Raw genomic sequence first — 24,119 nt, 5'->3', positions numbered from 1 at the left:
CATGTTTAGTTTAAGACCACAAAATTTAAAAGTCTCCCTTATTTTTCTGAACTTTGTGCCTAGTCAAATTAAGAAACATAAAATGAAAAGGAGGTAAAGGTAATTACTTCCCATCTGCATAAGCCTTGATGGACAGAATTACCGAATAGCTATACTGATTGGAGGTAGCAAGTACTCAGTGGAATAGTCAAGGCACATTAAACTGATTCATACACCACCGTATTGTAAAAAAATCAAGGAAATCATATGATGTAGGCGTGTGATGGCCAATTGCTACAGTGATCCAACTCGAGTGTACTATGCAATGAAAGATATTTCATTGTTCTCCATATTCACAAAGCAAGAGATATGATGGGAACAGATGAACACTAACTACTTTATAGTTAGTTCCTTTTGGTTGCCACAATACTATAAGAAAGAAAATGAAATTGTAAAAGGCTCAGTAGTCAGTATAACTTGGATGTTGGGATCATTTTGTTGACTGTTTGCACTGCTCTATGGTTATTATTGGAATCAGCTTGTTGTAGTTTTCCTTCCCATCAAATAGAAGAAGAAGATCGGAAACCAACATGTGTATATGGCCTTAGTGAATTTGTACCTGCACGCTAGCGTAAGGGGTAAACAGAGTAGTTGGAGAAATTTTACTTTTGAGTAGCTAAATATGAATGTTTAATCCCATATTTTTATCCACTTCTGCTAAGGATGACAATGGTCACTTTTGGAATGTTACACTAAGAAGCTACAGCTTGTGGGAAGAAAAAAAAAGTTGCAGGCATTGGGTCAGTGATCTCTAGAGACTTTAAGTGCCACATGCAAATTAAGGAAATAGTGAAAAGCAATGGATGCAATTTTATTAGAATAGAGCAAATGGGAATCTGGCTACTTAATTGGAGATAATATGGGTTGAAAGGAACAGAGCTTGCTGAAGTTAGAAAACAAAGGAAGGAGGAGAATCTGCTGAAGTTTGATATTGAAGATTGGGAGGGATGGCATATTCATGATCCAGTTTGATCTCTATGGAGTCATATATCAATAATTGCTGCTCCAGTACCTTGATGAATCTTATCCGAGTCCTGAACTTACCATAATTGCAATAACATAAGACTGATGATTTTGCATGGTACCTTGATACAGTGATATTTTCTCTTTTCCATTCGTTATCTTGTAAATCATGGGGATGTGTTCTCATTCTCTTTTTTATTTTACTGCTTTAAAGCTCACACTATCTTTATGTTAGCTCTTCATCTCCCTACCCTTGAATGGAAAAGAAACAAGTTTCTACGGAATATGTAGTTTAGAATTAAGTGTAATTATATCTTTAGTGTTGACCATTTTTTTTTTTGACAGATGAAAGAATTGTATCTGCTCTCGACAGGTTAAGAGTTGAAACAGGGAAGCAGCATGTGTGGGTACCTCCATGTTCACTTCATTTCTTATAGACCTTTAGTCATTCTTTGATTCTTTCTGTGTACTCATCACTAGTTTCGTCTTCAATCTGTTGGTTCTATGATGATTGATGAGTACTTTATTTCGCTAATGACTAACATACCTTTGGGCTTCATGCCTACCAATTGACTTGAACTTTTGATTTCCTGAATCATGTTCTGTTGAAAGGAAGGTTGTAAAGTAAACAACAATAACAACAAACTCAGTGAAATCCCACAAAGTGGGGTCTGGGAGGGTAGAATGTATGCAGGCCTTACCACTAACTCTCCGAGGTAGAGAGACTGTTTCTGTAAGACCTTTGGCTCAAGCAAATAAAACACTAATTATAAAAAAAAATGACAGTTAATAGCAAAGCAGTGCGGAGCATATATGCAAGGAGCCGTAATAATAACAAGCTGCGGTTACTAAACACAGTAAACCACAAATAATCTCGGATACCAAAAACCGAAGACTTTATGAATATGCTAATACTACGACCGGCACGGAGCTCTACACTTCCACCCAGAAAAATATATGAATGGGCTAGTAATAAGACAACTCCCAACTATACCTACTTACCTTCTATCCATGACCTCCATACCCTCCTATCTAAGGTCATGTCCTCGGTAAGCTGAAGATGTGCCATATTTTGTCTAATATGTAGTTTAGAATTATATGTTAATATGTCTTTAAAGTAAACGAAAGGTCTGTAAATATACTTACTGGTCCTTTCAGGTGTTATGGCCTTTCTTTTACATGATTAGCTTAAGTATTATTTTAGTCTTCACATGCTTGATTCAGATCCCTATGCAGGGCACCAAGTGTGATGTTAGAGAGGGAGATGACGTGAAGAACTTAGTTTCCTTTGCGAAGGAAAAGCTTAAATACATCGACATATGGGTATTTAATCTGGACCCTCAATTTGCTTAAGATGATAAGGCCACGAACACTCTCAATGTTCTTTGTATCAGAAGTCCAATTCCCTTTCTTATTTGATTGTAAATGTTTTCTTTTTATCCTTTCATTTCACAGTTTGTTCAAGAATTGGTGTTGGTACTTAATCCATAAATTTAGTTGTTTGAACTGCTGCAAAGCCATGATAAATATTAGAGTTAATTCCTCACCCAACTTATGGATATGACCTACCAAAGTCACTTTGTATTTTGGGACAACAAAGTCATTCAATTATCAAATCTCCTCTTAGATCATCATAAGGGGTGTTGTTTGAGGTTAATGCTTTCCAGAGCAACATCTTTGGCATGTCATTGAGGAGGTAGGCTTCTGAGTACCTTCCTTATGTGATCGATAGTAGTGTTAAAGAATGACAAAAGTTTCACATTGGTGCTTAATGAGACGGGTGTACTCTTGATAAGGTTTGGGTAATCCTCCTCCGTTTGAGCTAGCTTTTGGGGTGTGAGTTAGGGCCCAAGACCTAGTTTAACTTGGTATCAGAGCGGACCCATCTAACCCTGTTGAGCCCCCAAAATTAAAAGTTGCCCACGCACCAGATGTTAAGCACTGGGCATGAGGTGGGGTGTTAAAGAATGACAAAAGTTTCACATGGTTAATGAGATGGGTTTACTCCTTATAAGGCTTGGGCAATCCTCCTCCTCCCTTTGAGATAGCTTTTGGGGTGAGAGTTAGGCCCAAGACCTAATTTAACAAGTAGGATAGGTTTTCCAGAGGCTTTTAGTTCCCCAATGAATTTACTCAGCCGGGAGAACATTCCCTCAATAGTCTCTCCTTCATTTATTTGGAATAATACTCATAAACTAGAAGGCTGACTATAGTCTGCTTGACTTGCCATTTCCTTCATAGGTTACTTCTAGCTTATCCCATATTTCTTTAGCAGTTTCACCACTTGAGATCTTTTCATATTCTTCACCACTGATTGCATTATATAGTAAATTTTTCTTAAGAGTTTACCTGAATAACTTCCAGTTGTGCATGAGTTTTGTCGGCCAATTTTGATAGATCAATTGCTCCTTCAATTTCTGTTGTTTTTTCCTTGCTTCCAGATTCCTTATCATCATTCTTAGTTGTAGGTATGGGAATGTCTCCCAATTTGATCACCCTCCAGACCATTACATCATATGACTTGATGTAGGTTTCCATTCTGACCTTCTAGTGTGAGAAGTGCTTCCCATTGAAGTAGGGAGGCCTTGTCTGATAGGTTCCCTCTTGAAATAAAGCTTCAACTGTAACGACTGTGCAATCAAATGATGACGCAAGTTATAAAACAATAAGTAAATGACACCGGGTATTTTTATACCGGTTGGGATCCAATGTGGATTTTAGTCCAGTCCCCTTGGGTTGCAAGGAATTTTCTATGCAAGTACTTTGAATAGTTGATGAGTACAAGTCACCTCAAGGTGTAGTTCCTACGTCTACACTTGATCTTTTTCTCTCTTGATACAATGCCTCACCAACTATATTTTTCCTCTCTTCTCTGTTTTGATTACACAGTAAACCATTCAAGAATTACAATGCTTGTTAAGAGTAGAAGTGTAGAACAAAGGACTTTGAGGAGTCTTTAGACAAATGTATGTTAGTCTTTGGTCTTCAATGATTGATTAAATATAAGACTTTGATGAGGACTGTTGGTTCCTTAGCAGAGAGGGCAACCCTAAGGATTTGATCCTTGGAAAGGGAAATTGATTTCCTTTCCAAGAATAAGGGACAACTCATTCCAAGAGACTGCTGTTGTATTATTTTTACTAATCTTCCAAATATCCCTTTTGGTACTGCTTCTATAATTTCACTGGGTCTTGATTAGTACTTGATACTGCTTCCATGTGTTCTCCGCGAGTCTTGGCTCTTTCCTTGGAAGTCATCCAAGATCTGCCTTTGATTAAGGCCTTGGAAATCTTGAGTAATTAATAGCTTAGACTTTCCATAATATTCCTGCATACATTAAATCATCATTAAAACCTGACCCTAACAAATGGGTTTGCTTAAATGACATGAAAATGATCTTCTAAACCCAGAACATCAATCAACACCCATAAACTTGAGTTCAAGTAAATTTCACTCAACTAAATCATTCCACATTACTGTACACATGCAAAGAGAATTTGACAGACGTGTTAAATTTTCTTTATAACAGGGTCCCTTTGTAGTGGTGGAGTCATGAGCACCATCTAGTTCTTTGCCAAAAATCCTAATGGCTTTGTCTTTTATTGGTGCTGGACGAATGAAGAAAATTTAGGAGAAGGATTCCATGTTCATGAAATCCTGCCTTTCTCTATCATACATGTCCATCAATTTTGTGTTGTTTTTTGAAGAGTAGGGAAGATTTAGGAGAATAGACTGAAGGCTAAAGGAATGGAGATGAGGGTTTGGAACAAAAGAGAATGGTTAAGTAGAAGCAAGGGAGTATGTTGTCTTATATTTTCTGCATTGAAGTTATGTACACACAACATTCTGATTTTTTAACATTATGTTATCAGTGTAATATGTAACTTATTGTAACATGTTTGTTACCATTTTAATTACTACTTATCAATTAGTGCCTATAATTATAAAGGTCCATAATATTTAACTTTGACATATTATACTTTGTGTTGAATCTGTAGTAGTTACTTTGTGTATTTAGGTGAAGTTACTTGAGCCCAAGTTTGTGGGTGTTGAGTGATGTTCTGGGTTTAGATCATTCTCATGTCATTTAAGTTACTCATTTTCTTATCGGGTGGGTTAAATGTGTATAAGTTACATGTGTTAAATAGACTTTATTTTTAAAATAACAACAACATACCCAGTGAAATTTCACAAGTGAGGTCTGGAGAGGGTAGAATGTACGCAGACCTTACCACTACCTCCCGGAGGTTGGAGGTTGGAGGTAGAGAGGCTGTTTATGGCTTTATTTTTTAAAATGGGGTTATATTATGACATGGCATGCCAAATGGGTGTTTGTTTTTTTCTGAATGTAAAAAAAAGGGAAAGTGAATTTGGTAAGTTATTTCCGTAAGTTGGGTGATCATTTAAGCTATTAACTCCAAATATTAGCATGTTGATAGTTCAAATGATTTCCATCTGGATAGTCTAACACATCAATTATCTGGCAAAATTGAGATGGGAAAACTTTGTGCATGTATTTTAAAGTTGTTTTTTTGATAAAGGTAACTTTATATTCACGTCAAAACTCATCAGCAGAGCATGATGAGGTGGGATTTACAACCCCACAGGGGGTAGTTTCAAAAGCCGAAACTGGGCAAAAACTTTACAATTGAGCTCTAAAATCCACTAAGCTATCTACCTCCCCCACCAAATCCTGTTTACACCAAAAATACAGCAAGCTCAAGCTATTCATCTTGATTTTTTGAGTGTTGTTAAGTTTCCCATCATGTGATCTTTCATTCCTTTCCTTCCACAATGTCCACCAAATGCAGGCTGGGATGCACTTCCACCAGTCTTCTTTGGATCTTCTTCTTCTGCCCACTCCTTCCCACTGTCTCAGCAAGTCTAAAGTAGTCTTGGGCATTACCCAGTTAACTCCAAGTATACATAAGAACATGTCCCACAGATTTACAGCTGTTCTGCAGTGTAAGAAAAGTGTAAGAAAAGGTGACTGTTAACTTCTGCCTCTTCCCCACACATGTAACACCTTGAGCAAATCTGTATACCTCTTCTTTGTAACACTTCATGGGTTATCCACTAAGCTATCTACCTCCCCCACCAAATCCTGTTTACACCAAAAATACAGCAAGCTCAAGCTATTCATCTTGATTTTTTGAGTGTTGTTAAGTTTCCCATCATGTGATCTTTCATTCCTTTCCTTCCACAATGTCCACCAAATGCAGGTTGTGATATAAGTGTTGTTTTATCACTCCACCGCAAGGTGGTAATTCTTGTATTTTTGTTTCAGTCATTGAGAAACTATAATGTTGAAATGTTGATATTCTAATTTTTGTTGGTTTCTCACAAATTCTTGAGAATGAAGCAGATCAATAATGCAGGATCGAATGCGTATAGCTTCAAACCCCTGGCAGAAGCTTCTGATGAAGATTTAATGTGAGCTCTTTTGCATTTGACTTGGGTCCTGTCTTTGTTTATTGATGTTTTTCATGAATTCGATTTGTGTGCAGTCAAGTTGTCACTACAAATACTCTTGGTTTGATGATATGTTGTCGTGAGGTAAAAGCATTGCTAGGTTGTTCATTCCTCTTTGTTGGTTAGCCTCTGTTTGCTAACATTTGTTATTGTAGGCTATAAACTTGATGCAGAATCAGCCTCGAGGAGGTCATATTTTTAATATTGATGGGGCTGGCTCAGATGGAAGACCAACCCCCAGGTATCTTTAGTCCTTTATCAGTGGCACTCAACTTCTGCATATTGTATTAGAAGAGGTGGGGCCAAGTGCAAGAACATTTTCATGAGGGAGATTTGAGAAGTGAATAACTTATCAAGAAAAGTATCTCATTTTGCTCTATTATCTTGAAATGTCACATAGATATCTCAGGTGATGCGCAAATTGCTTCCTGTTGACAGTGGTTCATCATCAACTAAGAATTTCCTCTCGAACTTAAAACAGTCCGCTGTAGCACTGGCAATTTCCTTATAAAAAAATAAAAGAATTTCCTCTCGAACTGCAGGAGTTCTTTGTTAACTTTACCAACCTCTTGGTGGAAACATCAAGTTTGTCAGTTAATAACTGGACCTTAAACTCATTAAGTTCAACCATAATGCAGGTTATAAATCAGTTGATAAGAAAGTTCTGGAAAATCTGTATAAGAATAGTATTTCTCAGAACCATTAGATGTGGTTGGTAAAATTGAACCATAAGCCGTAACTAAATGTTGAAGCTTGAAAGTTGCTCCAAATAATTAAACAATTCACAAAAAGAACTTGACAGCACTTAAATAATTAGCAAATTTGGAGAGAAAGAATGAGAGAATTGTCGGAAAATGAAGAAGAATGGAGAGGTATTTATAGTTTAGAAATAGGGTCAAGATGTAATTTAATAAACATGGGAGTTTAAATAAGTTTGGGCGAGGGGGAAGGGGAGGGGCTGTTTTGGGAGAGGGGAGAGCAGAAATAGTGGTTTTTGGGTCAATGTAGCTGTTGGGCAATGACTCCCAACGGTTACCTTTTCTTAAAAAAAAAACAAATTGGACGGGAAGGACCAACCGTCCAACCTGCCTCGTCCCCTATCCCCCTTACAGTACCCGGGACCGGGCTGTCCCGTCTCCTCTGACACCCATAGTGTTATGATTTGCTAGGAATTTGACTGCTTCTGTGCATCTCATTAGAATTTTTTAGCAGCTTTATTTTCATGATCTGTAGGGAAGAGAGAAACAGAGAAAGGCAAGACTACTAACGGAGTTTCTAGAAAGGGACTGCAGAAGAAATTGGAATCATAAGTTATATTTTTGTTTCACTTCAGAAATTGGGTGAGAGTGCAATGGAAATTGGGAAAAAAAATAAAAGCGTATGTTTCATGTTTTCAGCTCCCTCACCCTAGCATCACTAAGTTAAACTGTTAAATTCATGGGAGATAAAACTTCAAGTTTGTTTCAGTTCCATCTTTGGCTATAAGACAAGAAAGATAAAACGATAATCATCTATGCAATTTAATATTCTTTTCTAGTTGCACGCATTTGGTTGTTTGCTCGAGCAAACTTAGACTTTTGTATCCTGCTGCTCAAAGTATCTTAGCTGCTCCAATTCCATGATCATCCTCGTACTGCTACACAAACATCCTCTGACCAATTGTAAAACGTTGTGACTGCAAATGATTACTGGTGGCTATAATGTTTACCAGTATATTACAGCAGTATCTAACAGCAAGGTGATATCATCTAGAGAATCCTAGTCTATCCTGCATCTTTGTTTAGTACATGATGTTGTGTCATTAACATATCAAGGAACACACTTTGAAACTAAATTGGTAGTGTGTCATGCTAGAGTATTAAACTATTATCGACATTCCCCTAATCGTTTCTTCATTTGTTCTCTGTTTTGGTTGCTCCAGTTTTCCGTTTTTCCTTTTCAAATGTGCCCCTTCTGTTTGTTTCAGATTTGATCCTTCTGAGTTTGAAATCTCTTGTAGATTTTTAAATTTTGGGGAGTGCATTTCTATCAAGTTCATACAGGAGGTTACTAGTGAGCTTAATGCCACCTAGTCTCACTTGCTGCCCCTCTCGCAGTCTTTCTCAGTGATGTGTCTTGTTTCCTTTTCTATCTTCAGGTTTGCAGCATACGGAGCAACTAAGCGCAGTGTGGTGCACTTAACAAAATCATTGCAGGCATGTACTCTGGTTGCAGACCTAAAATATATAAATAAAAATGTTTCCTCTCTAATGGTTTGTGCTTTTATTAGGCAGCTCACACAATTCAATTTTGTTTTGGAATAGACAGACATCATGAATTCGAGTCTCACCATTACCTACCAGCAAAATATATCCACGTGCTTGGGCAAAAAATAAAATAAAATTTGGCCCGTTCATAAGAGGACGTGTTACAGAACTAAAATAAAGAAATTTCTCCTCTCGCATCTCCAACCCTATTCTCTATTTTACTCTCCAAATATAGAGTTCTCTATTTTTTTCAGACAACCAACTCCAACCCAATTCTCTATTATACTATCTAAAAAGAATCTTCTTCTCTCTCCTCCATATTATATTATTATTTCTATTTCATTCTTATTTTCTTATTTCATAATATAAATCCTTCCTTTCTTTTGTCCAAATAATCACTTTATATAATTTTCATGTGATATAAAATTTTATTTTTTCAAATTCTTTATTTAATATAAAATTATAATTTAATCTAAACTTCTAAATAACATAAATTGCAAGCAAATATTATATAATATACAAATTAATGGACAATTCAAATAAAAGTGAAATCATTAATGAAATACAATTATGAAAACATTACATAAATACTCAACTTTCAAGATTATTACGTTTCTCCCATAAATAATCTATTAATGCATTACGGAGTTCAAAATGAGCACTTTTGTCCTTAATTTCTTGTTAAATCTGGAAATGACCTACTCGATTACTAAATTATTGTTGTGATAAAATTATTATGTTATGTATTGTATTGTTATCTTGTATTTAAATTATTATGTTATGTATTGTATTTTTAAATTAAAATTTTCATTTTAATTTTGTGCATTCTTTATAGTGAAAATTAATAATAGAATCAAATTATATTAAAGTGATGAAAATTAAAAACAAATTGAAGTATTATTAATTTGGGATGAAAGTAGTATACATTAAATAATATATTTTTAAAAATATTATATTACATTTAAAAAGAATTACGAATATTAGATATTTAATTAATGACCTAATATAAAAAATAATATGTTAATTACAAAATAATAATAAAATAATGAAAAAGTGAAATAGAAAGTGTGAATAAATTTGGAGAACTACTATTCACCTCTCTATAAATGGATGATAGAGAGTGAATTAAAGAGGGGTTGGAGAACCCATTCTCTATTTTACTCTTTAAAAATAGAGAATAGAGAGTAAAATAGAGGTGGGTTGGAGATGGTCTAACAATTAAAACATACTCCCTCCCCCTTCTCCCCTGGTGTTTGTCGAACTCTATGCTGAGTCATTTACACGAGGCACACAATTCAACGTACTCCCTCCAACTTTTCCCCCTGTTGGTTGTTGAACACCATGCGTTGTTGTGCCGAGGGCTATCAGAAACAACCTCTCTACCCCACAAAGGTAGGGGTAAGGTCTGCGTACTTCCTACCCTTCGTAAACCCCACTTGTGGGATTACCCTGGGTATGTTGTTGGTTGTCGAACACTGGAATCATTCAATGTTTGTTTGATATTAAGAGACATTGATTTTGCTAATTCTGAAGTCCCAGGATGATCAAGTTTTCCTGTAATCTGAAAGTTTTCATTACATGCTTGGACATGGCACCCTAATGTTGAATGATTGGAAGGATATCGATAACTCATGACTAGTTAAGGACAACAAAAATCACGGACTAGAACAGACACATATAACATCTTAATATTATTTTCCTTTACAGCTGCACTTCTATAGAGAAGTGGGATTCCATTAATCTTGAAATCATAAGATACAACTTTTGTTATATAAGAATTTTGTCCACATTTCACGAAGCGTTAAATCTGCAATTGGAAGAGTTGCATGCTGAGATAGCCTTCATTCTCCTAAAATGTGTCTTAATTTCTTGATGAATTATTACAGCATAGATTTTCTTGATTTCTCTGCAGGCAGAATTGGAAATGCAAGATGTTAAAAATGTTTTAGTGCATAATCTGTCGGTATGCCCTGCTTAATTTATCTTGTGATCTTATAGTGTCTGGGATTATTGAGAAGATTGCTTGTCTTTTTTATTTGAATTAGTTATGATTACTTTGTTACCCTGTTATTCTGAAATGGGTGTAATTTACATTTCTTTTGCTGAATATTGAACACGTTCTTTTTGTGTGATTTGATTCTGGTATGCATTTTAAATTCCTAATAATGATGAAGATAAATCATCCCTTAGGTTGTCACATTTGAGATAGAAAATCCAGAAAAATATTCCATCTTACATGTTATGAATCTACTTTTAAATACAATAATCATGACTAGTTCATGATTTATGAACACACTTGTACAGGTCCCTTTCACTACCATGGAAAGCATCCCTATTAATCAGGTAAACCTAGGTTAACACTGCTTCAAACCATAAAGACTTTTGAAGATTCATCTCAAAGGAAGGATAAAACAAACCTCATTCTTAGATATTTTAAGATAAACAGTAGTAAGGCGAGAGAAAGAATCCAGGAATTAGGCCTAACACGATTCCAAATAGAAAAACTTCAACCATTTTTCTTTGTTTGAAAGGAGAAAAAAAAAGAAGTCGAGCCTCCTTTTCAGTCGCCCTCTCCCCGTCCCTTACTCGTCTTTTGAAAGCCGTCATCCTGGATTTTCTTTCCGTATGCCGGGGAAAGTACCTCACCCCCACCTTTCTTGAAGCCTGAATCTTGTTTGTCCTTGGGTCAATTGTGCAATTTCACTTAGGGATTGTTTTGTTGGGAACAAGTTATCCCAGGATTATTAATTCTGGGATAAGTTATTCCACTATATATATGGGATAACAAATAACTTATCTATCACTAAGGTATAAATGGTGGGATAAATAATCCCACGACTGCCTAATACCTCCAACCAAATGCTGGATAAAATAAACCTGCATTTTGTCCATGAGATTATTATATAGTCCACCCTAAATTGTTAGCATACTACTTTGGGACCTCCTTGAACTTGATATTTTTATTCAAGTATACACTTAAAACTACTTTTGTTCGTAATTATACCTTCTTATATTTGACCATTTGGTAGCTTCCACCCCCTGAACAACCTCAGACAAGAAGGTGTGATGCACTCTCTGCCACATGAATTAGTTTTGTCCGTGTAGTATTTGTAATAAATAAAATATATTTCTTAACCTTTTTAAATTCATTGACTTTTTAGGGTCATATTTTCAGGCCAACTTGTAAAAACATATTTGGAACTCCCTTATTTAGGCTAAATTTTTTTATTTGGCTACACAAAAGTTTTATCTAGTTTTTATTTTTACTTTTTTGGCCCCAAAAGAAGAAATACATGATTGAACAAATTGTCATTGCATCTAAATATGATATAAAAAGAACTGTACTGTTAAAAATTCATTATATTTACTAAAAAAGTTTATTAGTATAAAAGTAATGGAGCTCTAGTAAACTTGTTTTACAAATTTTGCTAGAAAAAGAGAAGGCATACAATTGAATAATCATTTTAGGAAGAAATAAAAAAATGCAAAGTTGGGGTAAAATAGGTGGTATATTAAAAAGAAATACACACTTGGAACAAACGAACCATTATATATGATTATGATTTATGTGACAATTAACATTTGAAAAATACTTCACTTGGAAGCTAATTTATCAATACCTTTTATCAACCTTACTAGCCAAAAAGAGCTTGCTTCCGGAGTTTTGTGATAAAAAGGTACCACCTAAACTTAAAGGTAAGTTCTATGCAGTGGTGGTTAGATCGTCTTTGTTGCATGGGGTGGAGTGTTGGCCAATCAAGAATTCTCATATTTAGAAGATGAAAGTTGTGGAAATGAGCATTTCAAGATAGATATGTGAGCATACTAGGAGCAACAAAATTAGAAATGAAGATATCGAGGACAAGGTCGGAGTGATGTCCATGGCGCACAAAATGAGGGAAGCAAGACTGAGATAGTTTGGGCATGTGAAGAGGAAATGTGCAGAGGTCGCTGTGTGGAGGTGCGAGAGGTTGAGTCTAGGGGGTTCGAGGAGAAGTAGAGGTAGGAAGAAAAAGTATTGGGGAGACGTGATTATACAAGACATGACACAACTTCATATTATCATGGACATGACTTTAGGTGTGGAGGTGCTTGTTTGGGTAGAAATTTAGTAGGTAGTGGAGTGTCGACTTGCTTTTAGAAGGTTTAGGCTTGTTGGTGTCTATTGTAGTACTAGTCGTATTCTTGTACTTTTTTGCTTTTGATATCTATCATCAGATGTTATTTATTGTGTTTCATTATCCCATTATTTTGTTATTGTTCCTTCTCGTAGGCTCTGCATTGCTTTCTTAAGTAATTGTTATGCTTTCTTCGATGTTTTTGTTTTCTTCTACTTGGATTTGTTGCACTTGAGTCTAGAGTCTTTTGGAGTTTCTCTACCTTCGTGAGGTATTTATAAGGTCTGCATACACTCTACCTCCCCAGACTCCACTTATGGAATTTCACTAGTTATATTTGTGAGAAATATAGGAGAAATATATTATTGAAATTGTGTATCTACATTATTACATTGAGACCCTATTTATAAACACTACATTGGACTTCTTTTCAAATTAGGATTCCTATTCCTATGGCTCCTTTTCCAATTCGGATTCCTATTCCTATTCCTATTCTTATTCCTATTCTAAGTAGGATTTATATATTTATTCCTATTCTAGCAATCCCCCTCAAGCTGGTGCATACAAATCATATGTACTTAGGTTGTTACAGATTTAATTAATACGAGGACCGGTGACGGGCTTGGTGAAGATATCTGCAAGTTGATCATTCGACTTCACAAATTTTGTAACAATATCTCCTGAGAGTATCTTTTCTCTAACAAAAAGTGATTGTCAATCTCAATGTGCTTAGTCCTTTCATTAAACACTGGATTTGATGCGATATGAAGGGCCGCTTGATTATCACACACAAGTTCCATCGGACCGATTTCGCCAAATTTTAGCTCTCAGCAACTGTTTGATCCAAACTAGCTCACAAGTTGTTGCATCCATTGCTCGATATTTTAATTCTGCACTAGATCGAGCAACCACACTCTGTTTCTTACTCTTCCAGGACACCAAATTACCTCATACTAAAACACAATATCCCGATTTCGAACGTCTATTACAGGGTGATCCTGCCCAATCAACGTATATAAATCTAGTGATATGCGCATGGCCTTGATCCTCGAAGAGTAGTCTTTTACCAGGACAAGACTTTATATATCGCAGAATACAAATAACTGTTTCCCAATGACTATCAAAAGGGGAAGTCATAAACTAACTTACAACACTCACAGAAAAAGAGATGTCAGGTCTAGTCACTATTCACTGTAAGATAATTCAACTTTCCAACCAACCGTCTATACATTTCAGGATTACTGAGTGGCTCCCCCTGTCCTGGAATCGGAGTGTTAATGGGTCTGCATCCCATCATTCTTGTCTCCTCAAGAATGTCTAAGGCATACTTGTGTTGAGAAATAACAATACTTAATCTAGACCGAGCAACCTCGGTACCTAGAAAATACTTCAGTGTGCCAAGGTCTTTAGTCTGGAAATGCTTAAAGAGATGTTGCTTCAAATTAGTGATACCATCTTGATCATTGCCAGTGATAACAATATCATCAACATAAACAACCAAATAAATACACCGATTTGGTGCAAATTATCGGTAAAACACAGAGTGATCAGCTTCATTACGAGTCACGCCCAAACTCTCGAATTACTGTGCTAAACTTTCCAAACTAGGCTCGAGGAGAGTGTTTCAGACCATAGAGTGTCTTACGCAATCGGCATACATGGCTACTAGACTTCCGCTGAGCAACAAAACCAGGTGGTTGCTCCATATAGACTTCTTCCGCAAAATCACCATGTAGAAAATCATTTTTAATGTCCAACTGATGAAGAGGCCAATGACGAACAACAACCATGGATAGAAAAAGTCAGACAAATGCTATTTTAGCCACGGGAGCGAGAGTATCACTAATCTAGTTCAAATATCAGTGTATACCCTTCGGCAAAAAGGTGTGCCTTAAGTCGATCAACCTGACCGTCTGGACCAATTTTGACTGCATAAACCCAATGACAACCAACAGTAGATTTACTTGCACGAAGAGAGACAAGTTCCCAAGTACCACTCATATGTAAAGCAGACATCTCATCAATCATAGTCTGCCTCCATCCAGAATGAGAAAGTTCTTGACCTGTAGTCTTAGGAATGAAAATAGAGGACAAAGATGATAAAAAGGCATAATAGGGTGATGAGAGACGATGATAACTCAATAAATACACATATTTGGTGCTAACTATTGATAAAACACAGAGTGATCAGCTCCACTACGAGTCATGCCAAACTCCTAAATTACTGTGCTGAACTTTCCAAACCAAGCTCGGGGAGACTGTTTTAGACCATAGAGTGACCAACGCAATCGACATACAAGGCTACTAGACTCCCCCTGAGCAACAAAACCAGATGGTTGCTCCATATAGACTTCTTCCTCAAGATCACCATGCAGAAAAACATTCTTAATGTCCAACTGATGAAAAGGCCAATGACGAACGACAGCCATAGATAGAAAAAGATAAACATGTGCTATTTTGGCCACAAGAGCGAAAATGTCACTATAGTCTAGCCCAAATATTTGAGTATACCCTTTGGCAACAAGGCGAGCCTTAAGTCGATCGACTTGACCATCCGGACCAATTTTGACCACATAAACCCAACGACAACCAATAGTAGATTTACTTGTAGGAAGGGAGACAAGCTCCAAGTACCACTCAAATGTAAAGCAAACATCTCATCAATCATAGTCTGCCTCCATCCAGAATGAGAAAGTGCTTGACCTGTAGTCTTAGGAATGGAAATAGAGGACAAAGATGATACAAAGGCATAATAGGGTGATGAGAGACGATGATAACTCAAGAAAGTATAATGTCGGTTAGAATTTCTAGTGGATCGTATATCTTTTTGGCGTGCAATCGGTTGACTAGAAGGAGGCAAGTCCGCAGTAGAAGCAGGGTTCGGCGCATGACATAAATCATCTAGGACTAGTGTTGGGCGTGGACGATGACGATAAGTCAGAAGTTGTGGCACTACCACGGGAGATGAAGAAGTAAATGTAGATTCCTCAAAAGTTGGTACAAGTAAGACCTCTGAGGTATGGGTAAGACCTCAAAGACATCAAAATGATCAGAATATGTATAATAAGGTTGAGACTCAAAGAATGTGACATCGGCGGAAATAAGGTATCGACGAAGATCAAGTGAATAGTAACGATACCCTTTTTGAACTCGAGAGTAACCAAGAAAGACACATTTGAGAACACGAGGTGCTAATTTATCTTTACTCAGGGCTAAGTTATGAACAAAGCATGTGCTTCCAAAGACACGAGGGGGAATAGAGTATAGATGTAAGTGAGGAAACAATATGGAATGTGTAACCTGATTCTGAATAGAAGATGAGGGCATTCTAATCAAATAACAAGATGCAAGGATTGCATCACCCCAAAAACGCAGTAGAACATGGGATTCAATGAGAAGAGTGCGAGCAATCTCAATGAGATGTCTATTCTTTCTTTCTATCACACCATTCTGTTGAGGGGTGTACGGACAAGATGTTTGGTGAATAATTTCTTGGTGAGTCATAAATTCGTGAAACTGAGAGGATATGTATTCTAAGGCATTATCACTATTCGAATAGAAACACCAAACTGATTTAGTATTTCGACAAAGAAACTTTTGAATATAGAAAATAACTCAGAATGATCTTTCATTAAGAAAGCCCAAGTACATCTTGAATAATCATCAATGAAACTAACAAAAATAATGAAAACCTAAGGGTGAACTGACTCTACTAGGACCCCAAATATCAGAATGAACTAACGAAAAAATAGATTTTGAATGACTCTCAGTACTACGGGAAAATGTAGCACGAATGTGTTTCCCAAGTTGACATGACTCGCAATCTAATGTAGATAAACTAGACAAACTAGGCACCATCTTCTCTATCTTGGATAGACTCGGATATCCCAAACGTTTGTGAATTAGGGCTGGAGGATCTGTAACGAAGCATGAGGTGAAGGAATTTGAAGAGGTAAGATAGTAAAGGCCTTGTGATTCATGTCCTCTGCCAATCATTTGTCCCGTACTACAGTCCTGCATGAGAAAAGAATCATCAAAAAAGGTTATGCGACAATGTAGGGCACGCGTCAAACGACTATCAGATGCTAGATTAAAAAGAGAACCAGGAACATAAATAATAAAGTCTAGAGGGACAGAAGTGAGTGGTTTGGCTTTTCTAACCCCTTTTGATTTTGTTTGGATCCCATTGGCCAGAGTAATAGCGGGAAGAGATTGTGAATAAACAAATCAATCAGAAGTGATATGTTACCAGAAATATGATCAGAAGTGCTTTAGTCCATGACAAATGATCCAAGAGTACTAGACTGTGACACACAAGCATAAGAATTACCCGCAACATGAACATTAGGCTGAGTAACCAGGCTACTTGTGGAGTTGTTTGCTCTCTTGCTCGATATTGAAGGAACTCATCATATTCTGCCTGATCAATATGAGCATTATTGGGTGGTCAATCAGGCTGAGCAACAAATGATACTTGTGGAGATGTTTGCTTACTTGCGCGATTTCGAAGGGACTCATTATATTCCTTTATAGCAGTAGGATCATTAATTTTTGGGTCGTGGACCATACAAAATATGACATATGTCACGAGTGTGTCCAAGCTTATGACAATAACTACACTTGAATCGAGATCTTCCAAAACGACCTCCTCGCCGATTCTCCATAGGCTGATACATTCGTTTGTCTATGGTTCGAGATGCCAAAATAGAGGAGTCAATGGTGGATGATGAAACTACTTTGTTGCTGGGAGGTACGGCTAGACGAGAAAATAATTCATCCTTCATAGGTACTGCAGGACTAGCTAAAATCTGATCACGCACTGCATCATGATCAGGAGGAAGTCCAACAAGTGTAAGAACTAGAAACAACGTTTGTATGTGCTCTTGTTGTTTTTTCACATTTGTAGTGACTGGCATTAACGTTTCACATTCCTTTATAACTGCTTGTACCTGTCCTAAGTGAGTAGACATACCAGATTCATGTTTCTTTAATTGGTCATTCTAGATATCATATCATAGAATCGAGATATATCATCAGTACATAAAGCACGAGCCTTTTCCCAAACTAAATAACATATTTGGGATGGGCGAAACAAGGTGATTAACTTTGAATCGATAGATCGTGATAGGGGACTACATAATTGAGCATCAACCATCTCCCATAGTGCTTTGGCTTTATTATCTGCCTCACTAGCCTTTGCATTTTCATCTACAACACAAGCAGTGTTGGTTAAGTGATCTTCGACGCCTTGGCCCTTGCACCACGACTCAACCGAAGAAGCCCAAGCTAAATAGTTTGAGCTTCCCATTAATGGTTATGTAGTGATCATAGCACTTGAACTTCCTATATTCTTGGAGCCAAAAATATCAATCCCGAACGACATATTGTGAAATTAGAATATTCTCACCAAAAAAATAAAATAAGAAGAATTTGGGGCTGGAATCTGATTGCTGGAATGGCTGACTGCCGGAACTGGAACTTTTGTAAATAGATCTGACTGCTGGAAAAAGAGATCTGATCACCAAAAACCGATCTTGGAAATAGATCTGACTGCCGGATAAAGAGATCTGATCACCAAAAACTGATCGGAATCAGGAAAAAATTATATGGTCAGCCTTGGAATTAGGAGGCGACCCCACTGGAAAAAGAAAATTGCTGAAAAACACTGCCAGAAAATTTATCTTCTCGAGCAGCAATTTAGGTCACCAAAAAATTGCACAGTGACGGCTGATTTAATTTTCTCACCATTGCTCTGATACCATGTGTGAGAAATTTAGGAGAAATATATTATTGAAATTGTGTATCGACATTATTACATTGAGACCCTATTTATAAACACTACATTGAATTCCTTTTCAAATTAGGATTCCTATTCCTATGACTCCTTTTCCAATTAGGATTCCTATTCCTATTCCTATTCTAAGTAGGATTTATATATTTATTCTTATTCTAACAATGTTGTTGTACTGGCCAAAAGGAGCTACCAAATAGCCAAGGGGAGAAATTAAGACCAAAAATAATTTAGTAGATGTGCACTAATTAAAGGTGTAAAGTTTAGAAGGGTCTCGAGATATTATGGCTGAATTGTTTATTGATGGTGCTCAAGCAATAAATTTATGCATTTAGGGGCCATTGGGTAGAGTGTATTAGAAGAAATAATGCATGCATAACTTTGTGTATTAATAATACCTTGTTTGGTACATTTTTTCAACCTATGTAAAACTAATACACTCTATTTTGTATTGAAGAGTATTACTAAATACATAGAAATTCACAGTATTAGTAATGAAAGGTGATTTAATGCATGCATTAACATGGTTAAAGACTCAATCGCCTCCCAAAACCTTTTTTACATCTTTTCTACCCTATTTGTGAGGATATCTTGGTAAACAAATATTTTTTAAAATAATTATGCAATGCATGCTATTTTTAATACACCAAACCAAACAATGCATAAGAAATAATGCAAGCATTACTAATACACTCTATTTAGCATTATTCTTATATAGTTTACCAAACAGCCCCTTGCTGTCTTGCCACCTTGATAACTTCCTTGAATGGTTTGCATGTTAATGAAAGGTGATAAATTGTAGATTCTTGATTGTCTCAATGGTGGTGCAAATTAAAGCTTTTGTGTTGAGAACTTGAAAGATTGTTGTCGGCTGCTGATTTTCCATATTGGATAGATTGCAAGATCCACTGACCTAATTTCTTATTTTGTTTTAGAACTTAAAGGTGGCAGACAAAAGTTATATTGCAAAAATGTATATATTTCCTATATGAGGTAGTTGGACTGCTCAACCTATGTTAACTTCAGTTGAGATTCAAATGATATCAGTTCCTGTTAGTAGCCAAAATAATGCAATGCAGGGAATATTCCTAGATTGATGGAGATCTAGAACAACAAGAAGCTGTCATGCTTGCATATCAGTCATTCTGTTATATATTCTAGAATATATATATACTATTTTTGTTTGTTTTTTTTTTGGCAAATTAAGGCCTGTTTTTATATAATGTTTTTGTTTGGACTGTCAATGTGTCTATGCTTGACATCTCTTTATTTCTCTATCATTTGTCTCCATTATCTGAACCCACATTCCACTCACTGCAGCCTGGAATGGTCACAACTGATCTTTTAATGTCCGGTGCCAACACGAAGCAGGTAGAATGCTGATTAACTATTCCTTATGTTCTTTCATTTGGGGTCTGCCGGTTCTGAAAAAGAAAATTTTAAAACAACTTTATGCTTAATGCAGGCCAAGTTCTTCATTAACGTTTTGGCAGAGCCAGCAGATGTGGTGAGAATTCCAATATCTTAAGTAGTAGTTGATTCTCTATTTGTTGCCTCGAATGAAATATTTGCTTGATCATAGGCAGGTGAAAAGTTTCACCAGGAACAGCTTAAATGAATATGAAATTTGTCGCGTCCTCACTCGTACCACACTTGTCTTATTTCCCGTGGCTTCATCTATGCTTCTATTTTTACAGGTTGCAGAGTATTTAGTCCCAAATATAAGATCAATACCGACCAATGGATCAACGAAGGCTACTTACATACGTTTCCTCACAGGATTAAAAGCCTATTCCCAAATATTTTCAGTTAAGTGGAGCACTTTTGCTCCTCTAATTTCGTTCGCCTCTTTCCTTTGGGTCTCTGACACAGTGACACCTGATTTCTATATAATGATATCATGATTTTGTATTGACATACAGAGGATTGCGTTTGGTGCTAGACGGAATCGGTATGTTCTTGAAGATTGATGCAATGGGTCCAAATGGATGGATAGGGTCTACATTTATTTCTCATTTTGCTGATCACAACTTGTGTATATCAATGGAAACCTTGCCATTTTTCTTCTTATTGACCTGGATAGATAAATAAACAAAGGGAATTTTCTTTTCACCAAATGTCCAGTTAGAAGCTCTAAATTCAATTTAGTACCGAAATTAGTGAGTCTTATGATGTATTTTAATACAATCTTGCTTTTCCATCAGAGTTGCCATCCGTACATCCGCTATTTCATGTTTTTATATTACGGAAATCATGCATGGTCTAGTGCTTGCCATCCTCCTCCCAGCTAAAATACTAAGTTCTCCTTCAAAGAAGTTGTTCGCCAGTATGAACTAGAAAATTCGCAGATTGAGGTCTAAACAGGTATATTCACTTGCGTGTGACGTACTCAAATATCTTGGCCACAACTTGCATGACTTGATTTACATACTATTCTGGAGGAAAATATAACGCACATTACTTTTTGGAGCTCTTTTGAATGTCTTTAGTTCTCACAATGCTTAGTGTGGGTGTTTTTGAGTTGTAAGGCTATAAATGTGTGTTTGACGTAGTGATACAATGCATGTGCGTGATGTTGTTCTATGATCACAAAAAAGGTGGTTGTACTCGCAACACAACACTAAGGAGGTAGACAAAGCCAAAAAACACAGCTAAGAAGGATACTGAGGCAGCAAGTGTAGAGATTTGGGCATAGTAGATCTACAATCTCAGCACACTTGATGCGATCATAGCCAAACATGGAGTCCAAGACCCTCCCTAACCTAACAAGTGCTAAGATCACAACGACGTGTGTTCTCCTAGCAGTATCTACTGGAATCCAAGCCTAACAAGGTTGCAATCACTGCCATAATACTATGATTGCAACATACTTGTCCTAAGTCTAACCCTTATGTACTACAATTGCAACTCAACTTTCGTGGTGTAGTATCTCCCAAATTCTTCAGTTGTGATCACATCTATACATGTCAGGCGTAGACAAACTACAAATAAACCTTTTGTGAAATTTTTACACTTTCTATGTTTCCATACTAGGGCTTCTACCAAGAGGGGGTTAAAATATCTCCAAATTTCGTCCTACTGCAATGGTGAGTTAATTTGGACCATGTTATGTTATTCTAAACATAATAAGACTCACTTTTGACATCGAAGTCTTATTTACCTTAATGGTCAAATCACCCAAACCTTTCGTCACTCTTGCGTTGATCACAGCCCAAAAATGAATTCTAAAATTATAGGGAAAATTGCATCAGCTAACATCCCATAACATTTCTTTACCACTTTTCTAGGCCAACATTACAAAATTACCTAAAGTGGCCCAGTAATAACGCTCAAACTACTCTTCAAAACCAATTAAAAGAGTAAGTGGTCGTCGTCAATAAAAGTATCCAACTAAGAGTCGGGGTCAAATCCCATAGTTTAAATTCATTCAATTGCAGCAATAAAAACAAGTGGATGGACGATTCCACCAAATTTAATAAAAGGATTTAGTTATCAAAATTCACAATTAAGCCAAGATTCAATAATAAATTCAAATAAGTAACAAGTAATCTAGGGGTGCGGGGATTGAAAATCAATGTCACGTAGGGCTAATTATGTTTCTCGACAGTGATGAACATTCATGGATAGGCTTGGTCATCTTCAATGATATTAATCTTCTTTCAATCTCATAACATCATTTCATAGAATCTCCTTTCGATCTCATCTATGTGCTATATTGAACAACCCAATACCTTAAACTATTCTCTCTTTTGATGCAGTAATAGGACAAATAGATCCGACCCATAACCTCTATTTTCAAGCAAGTTACAGACATCAAACCTAAGTTGCAAGTATCAGACTAATTACTCACTCCAATCAATCTCTTTTGAGCATAAATCAAAGATCGAGAGTAGGAATTAAGCTTAACGCATAAGTTAACCCCATGCTAATTAACCCAAATCCATGTATGAACAACAACAAAATAGAGCATAACACAATATCCACTACATTAAATCAACACCCAACCCCATGATTGCACCCCCTAGATTTTGGGGTTTTAGCCACCCATCACAAAGAGTAAAGAAATTATACCTTTCATGAAAGAAGTCTAGCAATTACAAGCAATACCCACTTTGAATTTCAACTTCAAATTATCACTTTTAAGAGCAAAAGTTGAAAAACCCCAAAGACTAAAAGTATTCTTCACAAAGAAAGTCTTTCTCTCTCTAAGATAAGAATCATAATTCTCTAAATATTTTTTAGGACATAGAAACTCTAAACTCTCCACTTTCTCTTTCTTTTAGGTTATTTATAATTTTCTCAAAATTTGACCCAAAAATCAATACGTGACCCATTGGGCGACGTTAGTCGGGCTCGCCGATCATACTAGGCAAATCACCAGCAACTCTCCAGGTCGCCTTTCTATTGCTCTAGGCTTCAGGTGTTTGAACCTCAATCGGCGAGCTCGTTTGAGTCTGTCTTTCACATTTGGTGTATCACCAAGTACCACCTTTGTTCACCTTTCAAGCCTTCAATTTTTCTTCATGTACTGTTCCTTTTGACGAGGGTCAGCATGTTTGCCTTTCTCATTCGGCGAATCGCCATTCCCTTTTTGGTTCGTCGACCTGCCTCAATTAATTCAAGTGTTGTGCATTGTCTCTTTGAGTGAGGTCATACCCATTGGGCGATCTGCCCTTCTTTCTAGGCAATCAACAATATGGAGTTTACACTTCTTTTCATATTTTTGGTCATTCTTTCAAACATTCATCTTTGCCTTCTCCTTTAGCCATCATAGCTGAAATAATCAAAATATTATTAGAATATGACATAATTAGACATTGAGGACACTAATTGTTGAGCTAAATAGGCCTCAAATGAGTATAAATCTACCACTCATCAACACTCCAAACTTAAACTTTTGCTTGTCCTCAAGTAAATCAAGAACACAATCAGCTCAACAAGGGTGTCTACGACAGTTCTCAATGAGAGCTAACATGCAAGTGCCATTACAAGAGACTCTCAATAACATGCTACACTCAATCATGATAGAGAAGCTTCAAATGATCGACTAGCCGGTCTCAACACAAGCTCAAGCTTACTATAGCTTCTTTTCTAATGCAAGACCATATTATAACAAACGTATTCAAGTGCCCTCACATAAAGAACAATTCCATGCTCTCACAAAGAAAATCAATAAAGAAGGAATCAATGCAACTCTCACTCTCTCAAAAGAGAAATACATGCAAGGATTCATCCCATAGGTTTGCCTATATTTTCCAATCATCACACAACCTAGTTCATGCAATATCTCAAGGATCTTTTAGGCTTGTAATGAGGATGAGGGTTAAGGTATCGTCAATCTGGCATAGTGACTTCACCTTTTCAAAATATTGTTGCAATCATTTTCACCTCTTCTCAAGTTCTTTTTATTTATTTTCATTTGAGAACTCAAACTTTGATACTTTGATTTGTCAATCACTTTATTTGGAATTCCCTATATATATATATATA

The 24,119-nt window shown here is 36.5% G+C and overlaps 1 protein-coding gene and 1 long non-coding RNA gene across 2 annotated transcripts in view; one reads left to right on the top strand and one right to left on the bottom strand.

The window, feature by feature from the left end:
* Nucleotides 1-20,832, top strand: part of LOC102594861 (chlorophyll(ide) b reductase NOL, chloroplastic) — a 29,922-nt gene extending 9,090 nt beyond the window's left edge. Inside the window, exons 3-13 of the mRNA XM_006346631.2 lie at nt 1,348-1,409; nt 2,239-2,325; nt 6,368-6,435; nt 6,510-6,558; nt 6,630-6,715; nt 8,612-8,669; nt 10,633-10,683; nt 19,950-20,000; nt 20,095-20,136; nt 20,327-20,437; nt 20,552-20,832. Of these exons, the coding sequence (XP_006346693.1) occupies nt 1,348-1,409; nt 2,239-2,325; nt 6,368-6,435; nt 6,510-6,558; nt 6,630-6,715; nt 8,612-8,669; nt 10,633-10,683; nt 19,950-20,000; nt 20,095-20,136; nt 20,327-20,437; nt 20,552-20,599 (713 nt within the window). The 3' untranslated portion in view covers nt 20,600-20,832. The remainder of the gene's footprint in view (nt 1-1,347; nt 1,410-2,238; nt 2,326-6,367; nt 6,436-6,509; nt 6,559-6,629; nt 6,716-8,611; nt 8,670-10,632; nt 10,684-19,949; nt 20,001-20,094; nt 20,137-20,326; nt 20,438-20,551) is intronic.
* On the bottom strand, nt 5,530-6,231 carry LOC107060448 (uncharacterized). The gene is made up of 2 exons (XR_001473378.1): nt 6,092-6,231; nt 5,530-5,680 (listed from the first exon to the last, which is right to left on the bottom strand). It is a non-coding gene; the product is annotated as an uncharacterized lncRNA (long non-coding RNA).
* Nucleotides 20,833-24,119: the final 3,287 nt, after the last annotated feature.

Source organism: Solanum tuberosum, unplaced genomic scaffold (genome assembly GCF_000226075.1).
Source record: "Solanum tuberosum cultivar DM 1-3 516 R44 unplaced genomic scaffold, SolTub_3.0 scf00081, whole genome shotgun sequence".
Lineage (NCBI taxonomy): Eukaryota > Viridiplantae > Streptophyta > Magnoliopsida > Solanales > Solanaceae > Solanum > Solanum tuberosum.
The sequence above is the reverse complement of the archived record's forward strand: the minus strand, read 5'-3'. Positions and strand labels throughout refer to the sequence as shown.